General features: G+C 45.2%; 2 protein-coding genes across 6 annotated transcripts; one reads left to right on the top strand and one right to left on the bottom strand.

Annotated features, from left to right (window-relative positions):
- Window positions 1–794: 794 nt before the first annotated feature.
- Window positions 795–14,381, top strand: phka1a (phosphorylase kinase, alpha 1a (muscle)). Of its 5 annotated transcripts, none has more exons than XM_028405681.1 (35): window positions 795–1,094; window positions 3,654–3,812; window positions 3,906–3,953; window positions 4,038–4,206; window positions 4,294–4,376; window positions 4,457–4,537; window positions 5,139–5,237; window positions 5,320–5,466; window positions 5,770–5,823; window positions 6,268–6,390; window positions 6,482–6,577; window positions 6,669–6,776; window positions 6,865–6,943; window positions 7,019–7,153; window positions 7,221–7,330; window positions 7,407–7,551; window positions 7,629–7,707; window positions 7,785–7,948; window positions 8,943–9,104; window positions 9,182–9,276; window positions 9,366–9,511; window positions 9,596–9,749; window positions 9,821–9,979; window positions 10,058–10,187; window positions 10,259–10,360; window positions 10,451–10,566; window positions 10,914–10,949; window positions 11,437–11,472; window positions 11,559–11,594; window positions 11,773–11,802; window positions 12,217–12,261; window positions 12,438–12,599; window positions 12,675–12,728; window positions 13,048–13,248; window positions 13,322–14,381. In XM_028405681.1, exons 1-35 carry the CDS (start codon window positions 1,017–1,019, stop codon window positions 13,493–13,495), a joined length of 3,795 nt encoding a protein of 1,264 aa, XP_028261482.1. In that variant the 5' UTR covers window positions 795–1,016; the 3' UTR covers window positions 13,496–14,381. The 5 variants fall into 5 exon arrangements, with proteins under 5 accessions (XP_028261482.1, XP_028261483.1, XP_028261485.1 ...); XM_028405682.1 differs by having other exon boundaries at window positions 7,785–7,852; XM_028405684.1 differs by lacking the exons at window positions 10,914–10,949; window positions 11,437–11,472; window positions 11,559–11,594.
- Window positions 14,382–17,259: 2,878 nt separating this feature from the next.
- Window positions 17,260–19,157, bottom strand: leap2 (liver-expressed antimicrobial peptide 2). Its single transcript, XM_028405727.1, has 3 exons — window positions 18,919–19,157; window positions 18,548–18,717; window positions 17,260–18,188 (listed from the first exon to the last, which is right to left on the bottom strand). Exons 1-3 carry the CDS (start codon window positions 18,997–18,999, stop codon window positions 18,131–18,133), a joined length of 309 nt encoding a protein of 102 aa, XP_028261528.1. The 5' UTR covers window positions 19,000–19,157; the 3' UTR covers window positions 17,260–18,130.
- Between the last annotated feature and the right edge of the window lie 3,569 nt (window positions 19,158–22,726).

Genomic DNA, 22,726 nt, shown 5'->3' on the forward strand with positions numbered 1-22,726 from the left:
GGTAAACCACCAACAATCAAGAATGCATGATTATTTAGTGCCATGGCTGTGCAGTCAAAAAAAGTGTGTTTATAATGTAAGTCTATGGGACAAAATGGGAGAAAAAAAGAAAATCCAGTACTGTGCAAAAACTAATAATGCAATAAAGTCAATTTTTTTACTGATGTTTGACATGACCAAGACTATAATAAAGGTTAAAAAGAATCCAGTCCACATTCACCTTTTCTATTAAAAATGAGCCATTTTGTGTTTTTTTTTTTCAATTTTCAGCACCACCCCTTATAAAATTGGTGATTAAAGGGTTAAAATCCTGGGGGAAAATGATTTTTTCACTACTGTTGATTAGAACTGAAGTTAATTAAAAGGTCTATGCAAAAAAAATTCAAAAAAATATTTATCTAATATATTTTTAAAACCGTTAAAGTTAGGGGACGTTTTTGTCCCCGAACAACACATTAGGGGGTAAAATTTGCCCACAGTGTACTGTTGACCTATGAAAAATGTTAAAATCATATTAACAAAATGTATGTAAAATTAAGCTTATTGAGGAAAAATGATTCAATTTGTCCACATATTGACAAAGTTATGGCCAAAATAAACAGAAAAATTTCTCTCAGAGGACAAAAATGTCCCGAACAACACATGAGGGTTAAATTACATTAAAATACATCGCATTTTATGATATTGCCGCTTTGAGAAACTTTGATAATTCATATCATACTTTGAAGAGCAAAGCGGCGCACTTCCGCTTTTATTTTGAAGGCAGCGCCTCTATCCATCCGGTACAGCCGCTGCTTCCGGTGCCTAGCTTACCGCAGCTTCAGGTTTCAGCTCCTGGCTGCGGGGTGTTCGCCTGCTGGAGCTGATTTTAATGACAGCCAGGCTGCAGCCGTGAAAGCCGCGGACCTCTCTGACTTTTTGAACTCAAGAAATGAAGAACATGACCTGTCTGTGGAGGATTTAACTAGTTTTTTTGAAGTTCTTTACTACCTGAAGTGAAGCGCTGACCTGTCACCATGAGAAGTAGAAGCAACTCGGGCGTTAAACTGGACAACTATGCTCGGATGGTGCAGCAAACAATCCTGCGGCACCAAGTGAGTGTTCACAAGTGAATTTAGTCCAAAGGTTTTTGCTTAATAACATTAGTAGGGTCACGGTAATGTTAGCTAGGTGGCTGCAACTCTCATGTTTTCATGCAGTTGGTGATATTTCGCAAGGTGTCAGTGTTCTTACACACACACACACACACACACACACACACACACACACACACACTCTTCAGTGGGTTTAATGGAGCTGCACTGTCCTCAGGCCAGTTCTTGCCCCTTTTTCCTGGCAGAAAACATTGACACACACACACACACACACACACACACACACACACACACACACACACACAGGATTAAAGTTTACAGTTATGTTTCCAAAACAGTTTTATGAATCTAATGTTATAACCACCAACACTCCTCCAAGCACAGAATAAGTTTAATGATTACAGCCTGACAGATATATCAGTCTGTCGATATTATTGGCCGATATCGGCTTGGTATTGGTCTCTCTCTCTAAACAACATAATATTGAGCCTAAATGATAGATTGATAGATTCTGATTTATTTATTTAGTAGTAAAGTAAAGAGTTGAAGATTATATGGAACTTTATTTCTGCATAATGTTTGGTAAAATATCAATATTAAGCCGATATATTGTCCTATAATATCAGATGTAGTGACTGGATTGTTCCTTATTATCTCACTTACTACGCAGCTACTTAAAAAAAACAACCTTACACATGGTATTAATTTAAAATGAATGTTAGAGGACTTTTTTAAGCAGGTTGGATATGTGTGGTCCCCTCCAGTTATCAGATCTGGCTCCTTAGCAACGGTCTGATATACATAGCAACAGTCTGTTCTTCAGGAATAAAAGCTAGTATTCAACAATATTGGTATCACTCTTAAAACTTTCTCTGATTTCACAAGTGATACAGTGAAACACACACTGTGTCTGCACAGCTCAGAAGCATTGATGACATGTAAAAGTGCTGATTAATCCTATAAATGAAAATACAAATGCAAGCATCTGAAACATATCTTCCTAAAGGCCTCGGAGAGAATCCTATTACCGCTCAGTTTGTGGTCGTGTAGTCAGCAAAAACTTGACATATCAGAGTGGACGAGCTGGCTGTGAGGTCACCTTTTGAATCTGTCCCAAGTGGCTGTTTTACAGTTCACTGCTCAGATGGATCGCTGCACTGACGACCAGATTCTGCTCACTGAGAGCAGCTGCAAGCCAACAGTCATCAATAATGCATGTCATTAAAAGCATTTTGACTTAAGTCCTCTGTTCTTAAAGGGTTTAACACTTTTTAGCCACCACATAAGTCACAATAGTCATGTTGCCTTTTAGGAGAGAGAACACTTTCCTGCAGTGTGATTGTAAAAACTGACCCAGAAACCACTTTGCGTGACATTTCTGTGAGTGTGTTGAAAGAAACTGAACATTTAGCTGCAGCAAAGGATCTGTAAACATGAAGGGAACGTAATGTTGGTTCACTGCATACTTCCACATTTCCTCATATGATTGTGCAGCATTCTCATTACAACAGGAAGAAGGAGGGCTTATGGGTAGTGTAGTCTTTGAGCATATGGCCCCAAGAGAAAAGGAGACATGCTAAACGCTAAATCCGTTTTTATCCTTGTTCATGACGATGTTATGATTAAAAGTGATTAAAGTCTCATATTAATGTAAATTTGTATTGTTTTTAAACTCAACTGTGTGTGAAGACCCCCTAAAATCTACATTAGACCTTGTGTCTTTACTTTCTTTTTCAATCTGGAGCCCATGCACTTGAACGCACCATTCATGTGTGTAGCCTGTCGTGACCTTCCCTGGTCACCCCGGATTGTCAGATTCCGTCTCCTGTATTCAGAACATTGAGTGAAAGAAAATACCCTGGGTTTTGTAGTTTCGCCTTTTGCAAAAGGGAGAACACAGTGAACACAGGCCTTTCAGTCTGCTTCACTCCCGTCCATACGTGTTCTGCCCTTCCCCTGGACACAGGCTTGTTTTATTGAAAGTTGAGGTACATTTGCATAATAGATAAACAGTTCTTCAAGACCCTCGTTGGTATTCCCATATTGGGACATGTTGCCCCTTTATCTCCACCTACTAATTATCATAATTGGTCTAACATATTTATGACTATGAAACCCTTTGTCCCTCCTAGTGCTTCGGCCTTCACCGCATCAAAGAGTTCCTCCCTAACTCTCTGTAAGAGTTATAGATGTGTTTTTCTCTAAGTGTAAGCTTATATAATCAAATACATACGTGGTCTATATCATGTCATTGCGTAAATAACCTTGTATACTTCACAAGCCCTTTATGACATCATAAGGGGATAAGCCCCACCTTCAGGTGTTAAAAATGTAAAGTCTTGTGTCTTCTTTATCAGCCATATTGGGTCTCCTGCCCTGTTTTTTGTTTTTTTTCCCCGCTTGTGTGGGTAAAGGGTGTAGCCATGGCCTGATGTTTGCATTAAAAGATACAGACACCCAATAGGGACAGGAGCTTTGTGGTTAAGGACACTTGTTCTAAAGGGTTTAAGTATAGGACCTTTGGGGTGCTCATTGTGATCAGAGTGACTTCTCTGACAGGATCCAGTAACGGGTCTTCTTCGAGGCAGCCCCGATCAGCCAGACGCCTGGGTCAGAGACAATGTGTACAGCGTGGTGTCTGTGTGGGCCCTCAGTTTGGCCTACAGGAAGAATGCTGACAGGGACGAAGACAAGGCCAAGGCCTACGAGCTGGAGCAGGTCGGTGTGTGTCTGAACAGCAGATCTCATGTTTGTAAGGAGTCTGTTGATGTTGATATTTCACCGTCCCTCCCTCTCTCTCTGTCTGTCCAGAGTGTGGTGAAGCTAATGAGAGGTGTCCTCCAGTGCATAATGAGGCAGGTGGGAAGACGCCGTACACACAGTACATGTCATATTATCAACTTCATATAACAAACGTTTACGCCCCGCATCCTCCACCCACAGCTGGACAAGGTGGAGAAGTTCAAATACAGCCGGAGCACCTCCGACTCGCTCCACGCCAAGTACAACCCCCAGACCTGTGCTACTGTTGTCGGGGACGACCAGTGGGGACACCTGCAGGTGGACGCCACCTCGCTCTTCCTGCTCTTCCTCGCTCAGATGACGGCGTCCGGTGAGAGGCAGCGCTGTTGTAGCGTTAGCTACACATCTGAGCAGCTGAATGGATGATGTCATCGCCTTGTGCTTTATATGTCTACAGGTCTGCATATTATCTACACCCAGGACGAGGTGGACGTTGTCCAGAATCTCATGTTCTACATCGAGGCGGCTTACAAAGTGGCTGTAAGTCCTGCTGCTTCACTGACACTCAACGCAGCTGCTGTGCGGCTGTTTCTGAAGCAGCCATTTTCTTTTTCTTTTAGGATTATGGGATGTGGGAGAGAGGAGACAAAACCAACCAGGGCATCACGGAGATCAACGCCAGCTCCATCGGCATGGCCAAGGTTAATAACACACAGTGAGAGCAGAGCCTGAACAGGTGCTCCAGTAAAAGGTGCTCCGTCACTGCAGCGGCCTTTAAAGTGACCTTTACAACGCCCAGGCTCTCCACCCTGACTCTGGATCAGCTGACCAGGCTTTCTTTTGGTGCTAAGAGTGTACACGCTGTCTCTCACTGCGGGGTTTGATCTCACGGCCTCCTTCCGGTTGACTGAAGCTTTATAGCTTGTTGATAAAGCTTGTTGTTGTGAAGTTTTATTCCCAGTTGCAGCGTCTCTGTGTGTGGTGTGTGGTGTGTGTGTGTGGTGTGTGTGTGTGTCTGCCGTCCTTGGCTGGCAGTGAACGGGGGGTATCAGGTATCGGGCTTCTCACTCAGAAATAACACAGCATGTTCAGTACACACACACACACAGTTTAAATTAAGACTTTGAAAACAGGCACCACTGCCGAAAGTTCCTCCTCTTCCTGCTTCCTCTGCTTCTCCTTCTCTTCTTCTGTCGATGATGATGATGATGATGATTCTTCTCTTCCTCATTTCTCCCCTCTTCCTCCTCCTTCCTCCTTCACCTCTGTTGACTCTTTTTAATGCTGCTTTGCGTCCTTCAGGCAGCTCTGGAGGCGTTGGACGAACTCAACCTGTTTGGAGCTAAAGGAGGACCTGGATCTGTGGTCCACGCGCTGGCTGATGACATACAGCACTGCCAGGTACACACACACACACACACACAGGAAAAAAGCAGCGTAAGCATCATTTCTTCTGTTATTTCCTCCTCTTCCTCCTCCTCAGTCCATCCTGACGTCCATGTTACCCAGAGCGTCCATGTCCAAAGAGGTGGACGCCGGTGTCCTGGCCATCATCTCATACCCGGCCTTTGCAGTGGAGGACATTAGCATTGTGGACATGACCAAGGAAGAGATCATCTCCAAACTACAGGTGCAGAAGAACATTCATCATCTTTAACTTGCACCCCACACCCACTTCTCCTTTTTATTTGTTCTCATTCTTCCTCACCACTTCTACTTCTACTCTTCCTCCTTCATCTTCTTCTTCACCTGCTCCTTCACCCTTTACTCCTTCCTGTACTTCTTCTTTTTTCTGTTCTTTTCCTTTTAATGTCTCCTCCTCATTAAATAGTTAAATGTTGATAGTTGTTGGACTATTAGCTTCTTAGAGTTGATATGTGATGTGAGCTGCTGGCTCTGAATGTGTAGATAAACTTCCTGTGTGTCTGTTCAGGGTCGGTATGGCTGCTGCAGGTTTCTAAGAGACGGACACAAAACACCGAAAGAGGTAAACCACCATCCTCCCTCTGTCTGAGAGGTATCTCCCTATATTTAGATGGTTTTAATGTTGTCATCATCAAAGCAGCAGACGTGGAGGAGACTGATGTGTGTGTGTGTACACTGAGAGAGTGCAGACAGGCTGCAGGCTGCAGGAAGCTGAATCGATGCCTGGGTTGCTAAGATGTTACATAATGGGACCTTTGAAGAGGCCATTTGGTAAATGGACTGTGGCGACCAGACCGTGCCTTTTGTCCTTTCATTTCTTTAGAAATCAGTGAGTTCAGGAGCTAAGAGTTCAATTTTAACTATTTATATTAACATGTTACTGTGTTAGAGAGAGCTGGAAACTATTGTGTTCTCGTTTTTCCCTATCCCTGTCATATCCACTGCGTAATTAATGTCGGAGTGAGAGAGCTGAGCAGCTGATACATCTCTCTGTGTCTCTGTCAAGGATCCAAACAGACTGTATTATGAGTCTGCAGAGCTGAAGCTGTTTGAAAACATCGAGTGCGAGTGGCCTCTGTTCTGGACCTACTTCATACTGGACGGCATTTTTATCAACAGCCCTGAGCAGGTCATTGTACATCCTTTGAGTCATAGACCGACACGCTGTGCTCTGAGGAGGTTTGCTGTTGGGATAACACACTCGCTCACTGTAAATCCAGGTGCAGGAGTACCAGGAGGCTCTGGAAGGAATCCTCATCAAGCAGAAAGATGGGATACGGCTGGTGCCAGAGCTCTACAGCGTCCCCCCAGAGAAGGTAGAAGGAAGGGTCATGTGATGTGGTCACATGTTAGTCAAGAGTGTTGAGGGAGATTTTTACAATACATACATGATGTGTGCCCGTGCAGGTGGAGGAGGAGTACATGAACCCTCACTCGGTGGAGAGGGTTCCCATGGGCAAATGTCCTCTGAAGTGGGCGCAGTCTCTTTACATCCTGGGAAACCTCCTAACTGAGGTGAGTTATCGTATTACCAAAAGATGATAACAGAGGTATTGATAAGATTTAAGACTCCATAACAGAGAGTCCAACCGTTTTTCTTCAGGGTTTTCTTGCTCCCGGAGAGATCGACCCTCTTAACCGGCGTTTCTCCACCATCCCCAAACCTGACGTGGTCGTACAGGGTGAGTCCGGTGTTAGCACAAAAAAATCTCAGGTTTGAACACAAACTTAAAATCTTCTCTCGTCCTCCCCTGTAGTGTCGATCCTGGCAGAGACGGAGGAGATTAAAGAGCTGCTGCTGAAGAACGGCATCGAGGTGGAGACGGTGGCGGACATCCACCCCATCCACGTGCAGCCCTCCAGAGTTCTCAGCCACATCTACGCCAGACTTGGTACAAACTCGTTTTTATAGCACTTAAAAGCAAAAAAAAAAAAGTTTAAACATCTGCTCTGCTGCAGGTCGGAACCCAAGGCTGGGTCTCACGGGGCGACCCTATAGGAGGATCGGAGTGCTGGGTACCTCCAAGTTCTACATCATCAGAAACACCATCTTCTCATTCACACCTCAGGTCAGTGAGACGCAGCGATACTCCACCTAAAAGACTTGTGCCTTTAGTTCACCACCTCTCTGTTCCGCTGCCGCAGTTCATCGACCACCAGCAGTTCTACTTGGCGTTGGACAACAAAATGATCGTGGAGATGCTGAGGACGGAGATCGCCTACCTCTCCTCCAGGTGGAGGATGACGGGACGGCCGACCGTCACTTTTCCCATTTCGCAGACGATGCTGAGTGAGCACAGAGTTCAGTATGTGTCTGTAACGCCCTGATGCTCCCTGTTTGTGTGTTTGATCGTGTCTGTTTTCCAGCTGAGGATCACACAAACCTGGACCCTGCTGTCTTGGCGACTCTGAAGAAGCTGCAGGACGGGTATTACGGAGGAGCGAGGTGAGCGTCTCCTCACACGCGTTTGTGTTTCCCCATCTCCTGATCACAGACAAAACAAAAAAACGTCCCTCCTGCAGGATCCAGACGGGGAAGCTGTCGGAGTTCCTGACCACTTCCTGCTGCGCTCACCTCAGCTTCCTGGACGGTAAGGGTCCTGGCAGCATGGGCCGCCGAGACGAAGAGAATGATGATGATAAGAGTAGCGGCGATGGATACGTGCATGAGTTACGTTATGATGATGGTAAGAAAAAGGAACAGCTGGATGATGGAGGGGAATGGTGACAAAAAAAAATATATCTTCATTAACATACTAAGATTTTTTCCCAAGTTGCAGCTAATTCAGCAGATCTATTCCTGTTTAAAAAATTAAAATCAATCTAATGAATATTTAATAACTCACTAAGACCTTATGTAATCATTAATCACCACTTCCTGCTTTGTTCGGTCACATCATCACTCTTCCTGGCTGTTCCCTCGAGTTTCTCAGCTCTGGATTTACACACTGTTTACTGCTTAAATTTACATATTAACATATTAACATAGTGTTTCCCACACAGAGACTTCCTCAGGTGCAGCCCAAACATGTTTGCTGACACATTTTAGCCTCTGTTTTTGGGTTCTCACACATCCATGTGCACAAAAACATCAAATAAAAACATGCAATAAAAGATGAAACGCATTCGTTTGTGTTAAATAAGGAGCTTATGTTGGAGCTGAGAAATGCTGCGTTGAGAGGAATGCTGAAAAGCTGCTCTGTGTTGTGTTTTGTCACTTGCATGACAGGTATGTAGGCATGTCCCTGAAGGCATCGTGTGACTGATGCTGCATGTTGACAGATTAAAGGGTCAGTTTACCTAAAATTCAGATTAAAAACACAAATATCTGCATGATTTTTGTGCGTTTTTAATTTAATAATAGTGAAAAACTTTTTATTGTTTGCATCCAAGAACTTGAATAACTCCTCACACACAGCAGGGGGCAGCAGTCTCCATTCTTGACGGGATTGAACGCCTTTGATTGGCTGAAAAAGCCACTGACAGGAGTCTGACAGTGTGAAAGTAGAGCCACAGATACTTTGTGTAGTCCTTTGAACAAACTCCTTAAAAATATAAAATAGCTTTATATTGTTAGGTTGATATGTTACAACCTTTTTAAAGCTTTTTTTTAACCCCTTGTGACTCCTCTGTCTATCCGACACCTCTTTGTTCCTCTTTGTTCTGCCGTCCGTCCTCCAGAGGCCGATGACCTGGCTCAGTACCTGGACCACCTCTTGGCCCACGCTGCTCCCAAGAAGCCTAAACTGAAGGCAGGAGGTCTGGGCAGGTTTAAGGCCGTGGCCACTAAAACTAAAGAGATGGTGTCTCTGATGAACAAGGCTCAGGACCTCAACGTGCACAGTGAGTGAATGTGTCAACACATTAATTAAATATCACAGAAACAATCATGTTAAGGATGTTTTTGTTTTTTTGTGCAGACGTCAACATGTACCTGCCAAACAAGCTGTTCCGTTCCCCTCAGCCATCACTCAACCTCAACCTCCCAGACTCCCCTGCACCTGCGGAGCCTCAGGTTTTTCCTTCTTCTCCGTTACCTTGCACACACTAAAGGTCCTGGAAGCTTGTTCAAAGGCTGCATTAGACTCTCTGTGTGTCTCCCAGAGCCCAGGGGTGACGGTCACTACAGACAGCGGCATCCCCAGAGACGCCAGCGGAGCCATCGACTACACCGCCCTGGTCCAGCTGCTCAAAGATACACAAAGTCTGCAGGACCAGGCTGATATCCTGTTCATCCTCTTCAAAGACAAGTGAGATCTTTTTAAATACCTGAACCTGAACCACAGCGATGCTACAGGTTAAAGAATGGAAACGTCTGTGTGTCTCTTGGACAGGGGGATGGACTGGGACACCCATCTGCACGGCAAAGGCTCCACGGTGAGGTCTCTGCTGACCGACCTGTACGAGAAGGCCGGTGAGCTCAAACAATGGGGCCTCATCAGGATGATCTCGGGCATGCTGAGGAAGAAGGTGGAGGAGCTCGACTCGGTGAGTAGACAGAGCACTTCATATGTGCTCCTGGACATACATGTGAGTTGTTGTGTTCGCGCTCTCTGTAGGCCTGCTCGGATCTGCTGGCGCACCAGAAACACCTGACTGTCGGCCTGCCTCCGGAGCCCAGAGAGAAAACCATCGCCGCGCCGATTCCTCCCGACCAGCTAGCTGTTCTCATCGACGAAGCCAGCGACAACAACATCAGCGTCGCCATACTCACCCAGGCGAGTATCACCGTCCTCTACCATCATCTGCGTCACTGTCCCCTGTTCCTCATCCTTTCCCCCTCTCTCTCCTATCAGGAGATCATGGTGTATCTGGCCATGAGCATCAGGACTCAACCCAATCTGTTCAGCGAGATGTTCAGGCTGCGAATCGGACTCATCATCCAGGTTATGGCCACCGAACTGGCTCAGTCTCTCAACTGTTCAGGTAGGATGAAGGTGTTCGGTCATACGTTCCTAAAACCTAATATTAAATTAACCTTGTGTGTGTGTGTGTAGGTGAAGAAGCCACAGAGAGTCTGATGAGCCTCAGTCCGTCTGAACTGAAGAATCTGCTCCATCACATCCTCAGCGGGAAGGAGTTTGGAGTTCAGCGCAGCAGTTAGTCCATCTCCTGTTTCGAGCCACGGACTTTTCAATCATCACTCGTCCGCACTTTTAAGCTGGTCGTGTGTGTTTTATCCTCCGCAGTACGAGAAATGGACGCCGGCGTCAGTCCTGCCATCTCCATCCATCACCTCGGCAACGTGGGCGCCACCAAGAGCGAGAGAGCCGGCATCAGCAAACTGAAGAGCGACATGAGGATGGTAGGCAGCCATTCATCATTATGTTGAATAGACTGAGGAGACAGAGGCTCTTATTTTTTGAATTTTTGTTTTTTTTGGCAAACTGACTTGTGTGTTTTTTGCAGCTGGAGCACAGGTTGTCTCTAACGGACCCCAGTAAGGTGGTGACGATGATGATGATGATGATGATGATGATGATGATGATGATGATGATGATGATGATGATGATGATGGAATGAGGTGTTTAATTCAAAGCATGAGCTGCTCTGGTTGAAGATGGAGACATCAATCTGGGGACTCCCATTAATTCCTTTAATTCTTACAGATGGTTCCGGAATCTCAGCTGATTTCTAATGTTTGTATTGCAGGCGGAGCACAGGTTGTCTTTGACGGATCCCTTTAAGGTGACGATCGATCAGAATATGTGTGTTTCAGCAGTTTTTTTTGCTAAGTTTAACTCAAAGCCAGGTTACTCTGCTGCAGAGCCTTCAGCTGTATCACATAGAGTCTGACCTGCAGTTCCTCTAATGGCCACTCGGGGGTGGCTTCAGAAGTGAGTCAGTCCCTGAAGATCGTTTGCGTTTCTGTGATGTCAAGTTGCTCCTTGAAGAGCAGTTTTGAAGCTCAGAGTGGGAGCTAACACAACCGCCATCTTGCTTTTGAAGCACCCACCCAAGTGGCCACTTGTGGAACTGCACTTCTTCATTTCTTAGCCCTGGAAACTGCAGCTGAGTAAAGAAGAAACGTTCACTTGCTTGAGGCTACATTAGCTGCTACTAGCTAAACGCACCTGAATCTTTTAGCCAGTTGGCAGTTGCATTGTGGGTGTTGTAGGAATTTATGGACTTTGAGGAACCCTCATAAATGCTGCTTGTTTTTGTTTTGATCCAGGAGCCCAGGCTGTCTCTGACAGATCCATTCATCGAGGTGATGATGATGATGATGATGATAATCATGATGAGTTGAATTAAAATACTCATGTGGCTGTGCTGATGTAGTTTCCTCTGTTGCAGATGAACCGCAGGGTCTCTTTGGGTGACTCAGTGAAGGTGACAAAAAGAAGGAAATAATTACTTTTTAATTTCACTCTGATTTAGTTTCAGAGATTACAGGTCGTCTCTGACATAGCCGATGATGATGATGATGATGATGATGATGAAGGTTTCAGTGATTGCCATGTCTGTCTGGAAACAGGTCCTTCATTTGTTTTGTTTTTTTCCTTTTTAGCTCGACCAGTCGGTGACGTCTGTTCGTAAGGTGCCGGCAGTCGTGTTGTGTTGATCAATTAATTCCTGTGATGGTTACAGAGCACAGCAGAGCCATTAACACTGCGCCGCTCTGAGAGTCCGATGCTTTGCAGCTTCAATGCCTGCAGTTAATTTGTGGTTAGCGTAGCCTCAGCTCACCGTTCTGAGAGATTACTCAGATTAATCTGGTCATTCTGTCAGCTGCTCAATCATTCATGGTCTAACGGGTTAATTCATTTAAAATGACCACACCTGCACTCTTTCAGCATCATTCCTTGCCCCTGACTTTGCGCCCCACGTGCTTTGTCTGCTCTCCATCCACCAGCTTTGCAGCAGCTTTTTATTTATTTTTCCATTTTGTGCATCATCTTCTTCTTTTGCTTGTTTTATTTCTCTCCCCTCCTTTCTGTTTTCTGCCTCTCAGGGTGTGCGAGCTCAGTCCCTGGACATAGAAAACATCGAATCTGGGGTAAAGATCTGCCTTTTTTGTTTTTTTTCCTCCCACCCCCGTAAACACGTCCTTCATGTTCAGATAGTTGTCTGCTGGGTGCCTCGACACAGAAGAGGCAGAGGGCTCTAATCCTGCAGAACGAACAGAGCTGCACTGACCTGTCTGTCTGTTGTCGTTTTTTTTTAACTGTTCAGAGGTATCGGCTTCCCTCCATTGAATCCCTTGACATCCCAGAAAGCATCCCAGTTGCCAAGGATACCAGACACGGGCAGTGGTTGCGCAGGAGGCGACTAGACGGAGCACTGAACCGAGTGCCCGTCGGCTTCTACCAGAAAGTCTGGAGGATCCTGCAGAAGGTCGAGACACTGTTTGTTTGTGTAAACAACTCGTTTTTTGTTTTTGAATTTCATAATGTTTATGTTGTCTTGCAGTGTCACGGTCTGTCCATCGAAGGGTTTGTCCTTCCTTCTTCAACCACAAGAGAGGTCAGAGGAAAAAAAAGCATCAGCAACTTTGTTTTGAAGCTTTGAAGGCCGCTTTGCCTCCCAGTCCTTTGTCAGTAATCATCATATGTGTCACCATGGTAACGAAGAAAAGCATAGAAACTGTAGATATGTCAGAGATTGTTGTTAAACACAAGAGGCAGGGAGAGTTTTACAGGGGATATTTTCATGATTCCTCAGAGTTGCTGCTGGGCAGGTTCTGCAGCCGTGCTGCTCTAAAGTGGCCCGTTAGTTCCTGCAGTCACCAAGCAGCTTTAAATGTCCTTGTTTTATGTCTGACGCCACATTTCCTCCGATCTAGATGACTCCAGCTGAGATAAAGTTCTCCGTCCACGTGGAGACCGTTCTGAACCGTGTCCCTCAGCCGGAGTACCGGCAGCTTCTGGTGGAGGCCATCTTGGTCCTCACGATGCTCGCCGACGTGGACATCCAGAGCATCGGCTCCATCATTCACGTGGAGAAGATCGTCCACCTGGCCAACGACATGTTCTACAAGGATCAGGTGAGCGTCGGCTCCAGAGCCGTCTCTTATTCACTCAGATTTCATCATCATCTTCTTCTTCTTCTTCTTCCAGAGGGACCTGGGAGCTGAGGAGCACATCCTGGAGAGGGACCCGTCCACCGGGGTGTGCAGGCTGCTGTACGACAGCGCCCCCAGTGGCCGCTTCGGCAGCATGACCTACCTCACCAAGGCCGTGGCGGTGTACGTGCAGGACTTCCTGCCAAGCGGGGCATGCGCCGTGCAGTGAGATAACACAATAACTGTGTGTGTGTGTGTGTGTGTGTGTGTGTAGACGTCTTGAGTGAGCATAGTTTCTGTTTTAAAGGAGCATTCACCACACAGCATCCTAACTGTTACACAACACAGAACGCACAAATGTGATGTCACTTCCTGAGAAGGCTCAGCTGTAGCTTTTAGCTAATGTTACGCAAACTATTGGAGACTATTTTCTGTGGCAGAGTGATACGCATTCGGTGCACTAGTGACAGATTTTGGCAACAAAGACGACGCAGTGCGGACTTTTCTGGTAAATTAGAGAATAAATACTGTGTGGTATTAAAAAATCCATGTAATCGAAGTGATTGTGTTCTTCTCACACTGTTTACTCACAGATTAAACTCAGCTGCCCTGAATAATTCTACTAATTTACATAAAGTTGATGTTGACATACCTCCAGTCCTACATGCTGTGTGATGTAATGAAAGAATATTATTTATTTTATCGATCTTATCTGATGATCATAGACGGGATCCGGTCGCCGCTCTCAACATGGATGCACTTATAAAAGTTTGTGAACGGCACCCTACTTCTGGCACATCGTTAGAATGCGTTGCGTTGATTTTCTGAGCATGTTGTGGTCTGCGCTTACACATAGATGCTGTTGAATGTAATGCAGTGAAGGATCAGGACAGCGTAGTGCCTTCATTTAAATCACTCTGAGCTTAACGGTCGGCTGTGTGACGGTTTGCTGTAACGTGGGGGTAAATTAGGAGAAATGAATCTTGACTTTAGCTTCAGTATGTACACACACACTCCATGTAAACCATCATGGCTGAGTGAGAGTCTGTTACCAGTGAGCAAACTAGTTGTTTTTGGAACTAATTCTGTAATAAAACTCTGAAAATCTGTTTCTATCTGTGCATTTTTGATGCATTCAAACTATGTTTCCAGCTGTTTGTTGTGTCGGCGCACAGTGATTAATCATGTTGTAAACTGCAGAAAAAGCAAGTGAAATATTTTCTATAAATCTAAAATCGAGTTTTACCTGCCGATTGTTTTTCGCTGACATGTTCTCATCACCAGTGATGGAAAGTACTTGTACTTCGTTACTGTACTTGAGTAATTTTTTATGTATTTCTACTTTACTTAAGTAAAAGTAATAGTGCATACTTTATACTCTGACTCCATTCCATGTTGCAGCTGCTACCTGTACTTTCTCCTCCACTACATTTCTACAGTGTCTGTAGTTCCTTGTTCCATGTGATGAACACAGTGCTGGACTGATGTGAGGTCAGACTCTGCATGGAGGTGGTGTCACGCTGCAGCTGTGTTTCTATAATGAGCCTCAGTCATGATGCCGGTGCTCTGGCTCAGTGAGCTAACTAGTTAGCTGCTGTCTGCTAACACAGGTCCATCCATGAATGTCTGATGAACATGAATCATAACATGAATCTACAGCAGGAACACTGACACAGTAAACATGCTGAATGCCTGTTCAATGACTGTTCAATGACTGGCATCATGACTGGCTAAAAGTAGAAGTACTTAAGACTTGTTGATGTAGCACTTCTACTTTTATTTAAGTACCAAGCTTCAGTACTTCCTCCACCACTGCGCATCACTCATTAAGGGTTAAAAGCATCCAGCAGGTGGAGCGTGGCGCTCAGTCAGCACCATTCATCCAGTGCCACAGTAGCTGCTGGCATGTCGGTGCTGTTTCTATTAATGACTGAAAATGAACCCAAAAAACGATGTTTATGTTGGAATAAGGCTGCAACATGCCCACAAATTAAATTCTACCAGGAATAATATTTACAGATGAGCCGGCTCATGTATCTGAATGTACTGGGACAAAATAAACTTTAGTCAGAGGTCCGCAAGAAACAACCCTGATATGATTGGAATGCAGTCAAATAATACACAGTGTCCTGTTTTTTTTAAACACAAGGGACAAACCCGACTTCACAGACTGGTGACGACAAATGTTTATCTGCACCTCTGCTCTCATTAGCCAGCCAGTCATCTCCAAAGAATCCATACAGTGGATTCACTGCGGTCTGCACAAAAACAAAAACAACACAAGCATGTCCAAAGATGGAAAGAATTTCCCGGAAGCAGAAAATATTCAGTCAGATAAAGCAGCGTGAACTTTGGAAGGTGGTGTTCAGAGTCCGAAGCATAGCCATCCACAAAGACAGAAATACCTGACCTGGGGTATATACATCCTACCAGGCAAACAGAGCGCAGATAAACACAGACAGACGCTGCGCAGGCCCGAAAATATTGACCTGTGACACACAGCATGTGCACGTGTGGACGCCGACAAACCTGTCCCCCGAAACATCACAAAGCAACAACATGAGGAGTGTTCCAAAGTGTTCGGAGACCTGCCACGGGATGAATACACTGATGATAAGACAACACTGATGCTACATTCACCAAAATAAACAAAGGCCAGAGTGTGTGGACACCTGCAGGTCTGCCTCAGGTGAGAGAGACATGTTATAATCTGTGCTGTCACTTCCTGTTCTAATCTCAGTCATCTGGGTGGTAATGGCATCACTGACGTGTTTACATTGCAGATATATGAATACAGGAACCACAGACATGCCGTCAGAAGCAGCGGCTTAACAAACATGACAGCAGAAGAGAAGCCGACCTCACACGGGGTCTGGATCTGCTTGTTGGCGGCTCTCATCACCCCAGCTCTGCTAAAGGGTCAACATGTGACAGCGAGTTGGCCGCTCCACTTTATGTGAAGAACACTATGTGCGCATCAGATGTGCCAGATGACTTGTACCCAGATGGATGAGGAGGCGGAGGAAGCGGCCAAGTTCAACATCAGGCCACAGCAGCACCAAGAACAACGTGAAGGAAGAGTAAACACAGCTAATGTACTGATCTGTCTCAGGTTCACCTCGCTGCACAGAGAACTTTAAAGTGATCCACCGTGTGTGTGGATCTGCAGATCTGCATCAGCTGCAGGGACATCAGTGAGGGGCAGCAATGCTGTCGGCCAGCAAGATGGCAGCCAGCTCAAAAACAGGCATCGCTCAAAACATCACCACTCAAAACATCTTCTCAGCTGTAACGGACTGTAGTCTAGTCTAGTCCAGGCTGGTTCCTGTAAAACAGGGAAAGGAAAAACCGTCCTAAAAGCTGCAACAGCCTCATGAGTCCTCATCACTGAAAGTACGGGCAGTAAAAACAGGCCTTGACCAACAGTTAGCTACTCTAAAGGTGCTTTTCCACTGCAGGAACTAAACATGCATGTTTTGTGCAAGTTGTAACCACAGGAACTTTTCCTGCAGGAACTCCTTAAGGGACAAGCTGCAATCACTACAGATCTCCTACAGTGGGAATAGAGGAGAATACAGAGGTACAGGCCCTTTAGCTCCTGCAGTGGAACAAATGGGTTCAGAGGGATCCAACTATGACACAATGGGCTGATGAGGAGGCGCAGCCATGAGTTCCTGCAGTTCCTGCCCATGGATACAGTCATTTACAATGCGTGCGACAGGCAGGCACTCCCTCTGGGTCGTCTTTGGCACACTTGGCCCGTCTGTGTAGTTGTGAAACGTCCGAACGTCAACAGCTGTTTGACTTTTGAACGCTGACAGCAGATAAAATCCTGCCAGCAAGAACACGGAAAAAGAATCATGTCAAGCAGCCGGTGGAAAGTGTTTTAATGATCCAGGTGTGGCAGTGACTTTGTGCCCGAACAGCGCAGGAACCTTCGATCAATTACTCATGTTCATGTGCTTTATTAAGAAACCACGGCGATGAGATGCGTCTGATGTTTATGTTTTTATTCCTCCCGTCCTCTACATGTAGAAACACAGTACAGTTGGCAGAACACAGTACAAAGATAATTTGGGTTTAAAAGTGCAAACATACTCAAACATGAGCTGAGTGTACAAAATACCAGCGACCAGACAGATGTGCAAAAACCAATGTTTGTACTCTCAGCACAGCTGGGTCTTAATAAGATGATGGACGGCTGTCTGAGCAGGAGAGGTTCCCCTCTGAGGAAGGGCCATTGATTATTCTAACACCTCAAAATAACAAGAACCAAAGGAACCGGGTGCATCCTGTTTACACCGAAGCAAAATAAAAAATAAATAAAATCTGCAGCAGCGCTTTAAAATATGTTGTTTATTCTAACTTTTGTGTAAAAATGTTTTTTAAAAATGTCAATTTGAAGGTTGATTTTGTAACTTCTGCTCCGTTTCTTACTCTTATTTTCCGTCACTTGTCGGTTTATTTGTTCAGAAGTTGCTAAAGATGTAAATGTTCCCGCAGAGCAACAAGACAGGACAGATAAAAGAGTCTTATTGCTGTTCACTCGGGTCCTTTCGTGTGTGTGTTATCGAGCTGCGCAGACATCAGACTCTGCTCACATCAGCTCTGGTGTTGAGTTCAAGGCTGCAGGATGAGATTAAAACTTCTTTTGTTTCCATTTTCAGGGCTGAAGACTCTTGCTCCTTTACGTTTATATAGTTGAGCTGATATTTTCTAGCCCTCTAAAAATGCACCAAAAACACACATAAATACAAACTCTGATTTAAAAAATGAAAAATGAAAAAAAACAGTCTACATCCTAGCTATCAGAACCCTTCAGGACTCATGTGGCGGTCTGCTTTGTGTCCGGGTGTGACGTGTCTCAGTAGTTGACGACGGGCTCTGACGAGGGCCGGTGGTTGGTGGAGCAGTGACCCGCCCTGAAGACAAACACACAAACAGGACGTCTTTAAGTCCCTGACAACAACGTTCTGTCACATTCAGGCCTGCAGCAGGTTAAAGGACCGCTGTCTCGGGATTAGTGGCGATGTTAGCTAGCTAGCTTTAACTTTAACAAAATTTGGTCAAACTTGCAGAAATAGCCTATAAGCTTTAAAGTATTAGCCTCCGGGTAGTGTTAGCGAGTAGCTTTGTTTTTAGGCTAACCTCCTGTGCTAGCTCAGAGGTGAAAAAGCATTTCATTGGATGCTAAAGAAGTACACGCCCACGTGTGCAGGATGACTCATCAGCATGTTTTTTAAATCTGTAAACTTGAAGATATGGATCATTTTGTATTTACCTGCAGAGCCCCGTGGAGCACTCGTAGTTGTTCTGGCAGTACGCTCCGAATGGTTTGCTGTTCATGATCCTCCAGAGCGGGGTCATCCGAGCTATCCTCCTCAGCACATGGACGCCGTGGGAATGTGGACTGTGGTCAGAGCTGGGCGTGACCACCGGGCCCGCGTGCACCTGTGGAAAACCCATCAATCAATCAATCAATTGTGAGTCAACTTTGTACAGACCAACTCTGGACACATTTTACTTTAAAACATATATTTAGGCTCAGAGTCCTGCTTGTTTTTTTACAGTGTACAGTGTTTTTCCCCTTTAAAGTGAAGCTGCTCTTTAGTTTAACACACTAAGGATTTTTGGAGTTTAGAGTCCACTCACCTGTTGAGTCAGCACCAGCAGCACCATGCACAGAGCTGCTGCCGCCACTTTCCTCTGGGTGTAGAAGCCGCTCTCCTCCATCTTTATCCTCCTTTATTGTCTGAGTGATCTTGTCCGGCTGGTAGTGTGTCTGATCTCCGGATCTCTGCTCCGTCAGCTTCCAGTCCAGGTTTTCTGTGTCAGCTGTGGAGGTCTCTTCAGCTCAGCCTGACTCAGCGAACTCCGGCGGGCTGGGCTCGACTTTATATAGTGGAGCTGTGATCCCTGGAGAGGCAGAGCAGGAGGGCGGGAAACAAGCTCCCAGAGTCAGGCCCACCTCCCTCCCTGCATCTTTATCTCTCTGATATGGCCTAAATCTGACATGGGTGCAGAGAAAGGGAATGCATGCACACACACACACACACACACACACACACGTGATGGTAACACAAAGGAACAGGTCAGCGGTGACAAAGAGGTCAAGTGTGTGTTTCCTTTTCAATGCTACAGTGTGTGAATGAACCTGCAGCGTGATAAGGTTTAATCGATGTCTTGACCGCTCACACACACTTATACAACACAGGCTGCACGCCTATATGAGCTGCGGTTTGCATAAGCAGGTACACATCACACATGATGCCGGCACGTGACTACACACAGTGCCTCCCTCTCACTGCAGAAAGACACAGATTTAAAGGCGTTTTAATGAGGTTAAAGGTCATCGTGTGGGAGAGGTTCCATTTTTATCCATCCATCAGTGTTAGCATGTTAGCATAAATGTGTACAAAGCTTGAGAACCTCAACCAAAACTGACCAAAACAGTCAGAATGAACTTTTGTTGCATGTATTTCATTCACATCGTTGCCCTCCCAGCTTCTAAACAGCCCTGATCGTCCATGTGTGTGCACTATACTTTGTATTTCACACACCTTTACCTGTAGGAAGCAGCTGACAAAGCTAAATACGACCAATCAGGTCAGCAAATCGACAGAAAAAGGTAACAAAACATGCCACGAAGGTCCGATCTTTGCGTGGATTTCTGAGGAACATATCAGCATTAAAGGCACTTTTACTTTACTAACATAAAAAAGCTATTAGCAGACGAGAAAAGTGTTTTCAAACCAGAAAACATGACACAAACCAAGTGATGAATTTGTTTTTATGAGACGCAGCTCAGCTGGAAGATAGGTAGCAACCACCACAATGATGTTGGACTTGCAATACCAACAGTGGCCACTAGGTGGTGCCTCCGAAACAAAGGCAACAAGATCAACAAACTCAAGAGCCCCTGTCATGCAATATCTCCAATATTTACTCTCTTTGCTAAGGAAGCTAATGTTAGCATACGTCCAGAGTGGTCTGCATTTCTGCGTGCTGGCTTTGGTCTGAGCTATTGAAGCATGTCTCAACACTGTGAGCTCCTCACTCGGAGGGGCCTAGCTTAGCATCTGGGCAGTAGCGGCTAACGTGTCGTGGCTTGTGTGCAAATGTGCAAATATATGTTTACTTTAAGATTACTGTGCACATAATGGTATTTAAAAGGCATTTCAGGTCAGTCTGGAATAGATGATCAAGTTGCTTTCCAAGATGGAGTCCTAGCCAAGACACAGAGGCTGGAGATTACATTTAAAGCCCTGAACTGAAGGAGCGCAGGGGATCACGGGTGGATGTCATGGAAAATTCCTGCACTGATTCCTGTAACGTCTCTCATCACCTCCCAGAAGACCGGGAGACTGACAGGAATCGAAAGCTTCACAAACTCCGAACATCTGCATCATGATTTATGGCCAAGCGTGACTCATCAGAAGGAGAGAAGAGCTGCTCAGAGCTGAGCTCACATCAGTAAAACGAGAGAGAGTGACATTCTGGATTTTCAGCTGTCCACGGTTTCACTTCTAGCACAGTAAAAACAGCCGTCCTCCAGTCAGCACATTGTGATATTTGGACTTTGAACTCCTGTTGGACAAACGGATCGAAGGAACATTGCAGACGTGACCTCATCAGACCAGCTTTCAGTCCTCGTGTGGACCGTGCAGGGCCGGCCTTCACAGAAACGGGCTGCACAGAAAAGCTCTATAAATGGAGAAAGGCCTTGAGCCCAAGCCAGCGATTGTCTGATTAGCAGATGCTGTAACAGCACTTATCTCTCGCTCTCTCTCTTAAAATGTAACCAGATGTGGAATTAATGGAATTATTTTTACGGGGAAAAAGTCGGACTACTACTTCCTCAAACTGCTGCACAGTTTCATTTAATCCACATTTTATGCATTTAGCAGAAAGAAAATATAAAGAGGCGTCAGCTCAGGCTCATGACTTTTAATGAATTAGCATGGACACGTAGCAGATGCTAAGCTAGTTTCTTTTTACCATATGTTAGCAACTGAATTAGCCTGTTAGCCTGTTTTTGACAGTTTTGGAGTTCCCTGCTACTCAAACATGCATGAACATAATAATGCTAACATGCTAAATGTAGCATTCTTTACATAAGAGGTGTGACTCATTGCAGACATAGTACATGAGTCACCTAAACACAACTTCCCGGAAAAACCGACACCTTTAAGTTCGCTTTTTGAGCCTGTGTGTGTTTTTAGAACAGTGTGTCAGAGGAGGTTAAGATAGCAACAAACACACACACACAGAAATCCTTGGAGGACGCCGACAGGAGATCCAGTAAAACATGAGGACTTCCAGACAGTCATGAATAACAGAGCAGCACTGCTCATGTAAAGATGTTATCAGAAGATCTGCTGTGACCAGAGGTCGCTGCACCTTTAAATAGATGTGGGACACAAATCAAATATAACTTTATTGACAGTTTAATGAACATTAAATGACACAAACAGAGGCAATGTGTTGTTTGTTTGCAGCAGAGTTTCATTAAAAAACCATGAAACAAATGAAAAATGAATGAAACACGTTCCAGCTGATTTCGTGCAAACAGCTTATCAGCAGTTTGTGTGTTTGTTTTGTGCGTTCAGCCCACATAGATATCTACACTGATGTGGGTCCGTGAGCGTCTGCACACACACACACACACACAGGCCATTACCTGCTGCATGTGTGTCTGGGGGAAGATTATTGATAGTATGGTCTGACTTATCGGCCAATGAGATCCATGAAGACATGATGTCAGGAAAGGCGGTGCTGCAGGTGCTGCAGGTGTTCCTCCAGGTTCAATCCTGGGCCCTCTGTTAATCATTATCTACACCCAGATCTTCCAAACCCTCTGAAACACTGGGATCCATTATGACCCCGCACTCTGTCAAACATAGTTAAAGCAGCAGCACCACCCTTTCCACCTAACAACGCCTCAGTTTTTTAACCCTTACTTCACTGTACGACATCATTACCAGCAATCAAAGTAGGCAGCTCCATGGACCCACAAACCTGTAGCGGCCCTACAGCGTTTAAAGTGCAGAGGCGTTGTATGAAATTTGGAGTCACAGTAGGAGACCTCCCTGCATGACACCACCAACTTTTTGGTTGGTGTCAGATTATTTATAACCTGTGTTTGACCCTGTTCACACTGGGGAAATCAATCCAGCTAGAGCAGGATTCGGGCTGTATCTGGATATATCCGGATTGATTTGAATCCACCTCTCGGAGGTGGATCTAGATGGATTGGCTTACATCTGGCTCAGGTCTGAATGCAAATCCGGCTAATGAAATAAATGGGATTAACACATTTTCGGACTCCCCTGAAACATGTTGACGGCATGGTGACCCAACAAAACAAAGTTTGAATGTCTAACTTTGGGAAGTTTGGGAAAGTAACAAAAAAACGAGCGACATGGGACAAAAAAAACGTGTGACGCATGCACACACGCAA

Source organism: Parambassis ranga, chromosome 5 (genome assembly GCF_900634625.1).
Source record: "Parambassis ranga chromosome 5, fParRan2.1, whole genome shotgun sequence".
NCBI classification, from domain to species: domain Eukaryota; kingdom Metazoa; phylum Chordata; class Actinopteri; family Ambassidae; genus Parambassis; species Parambassis ranga.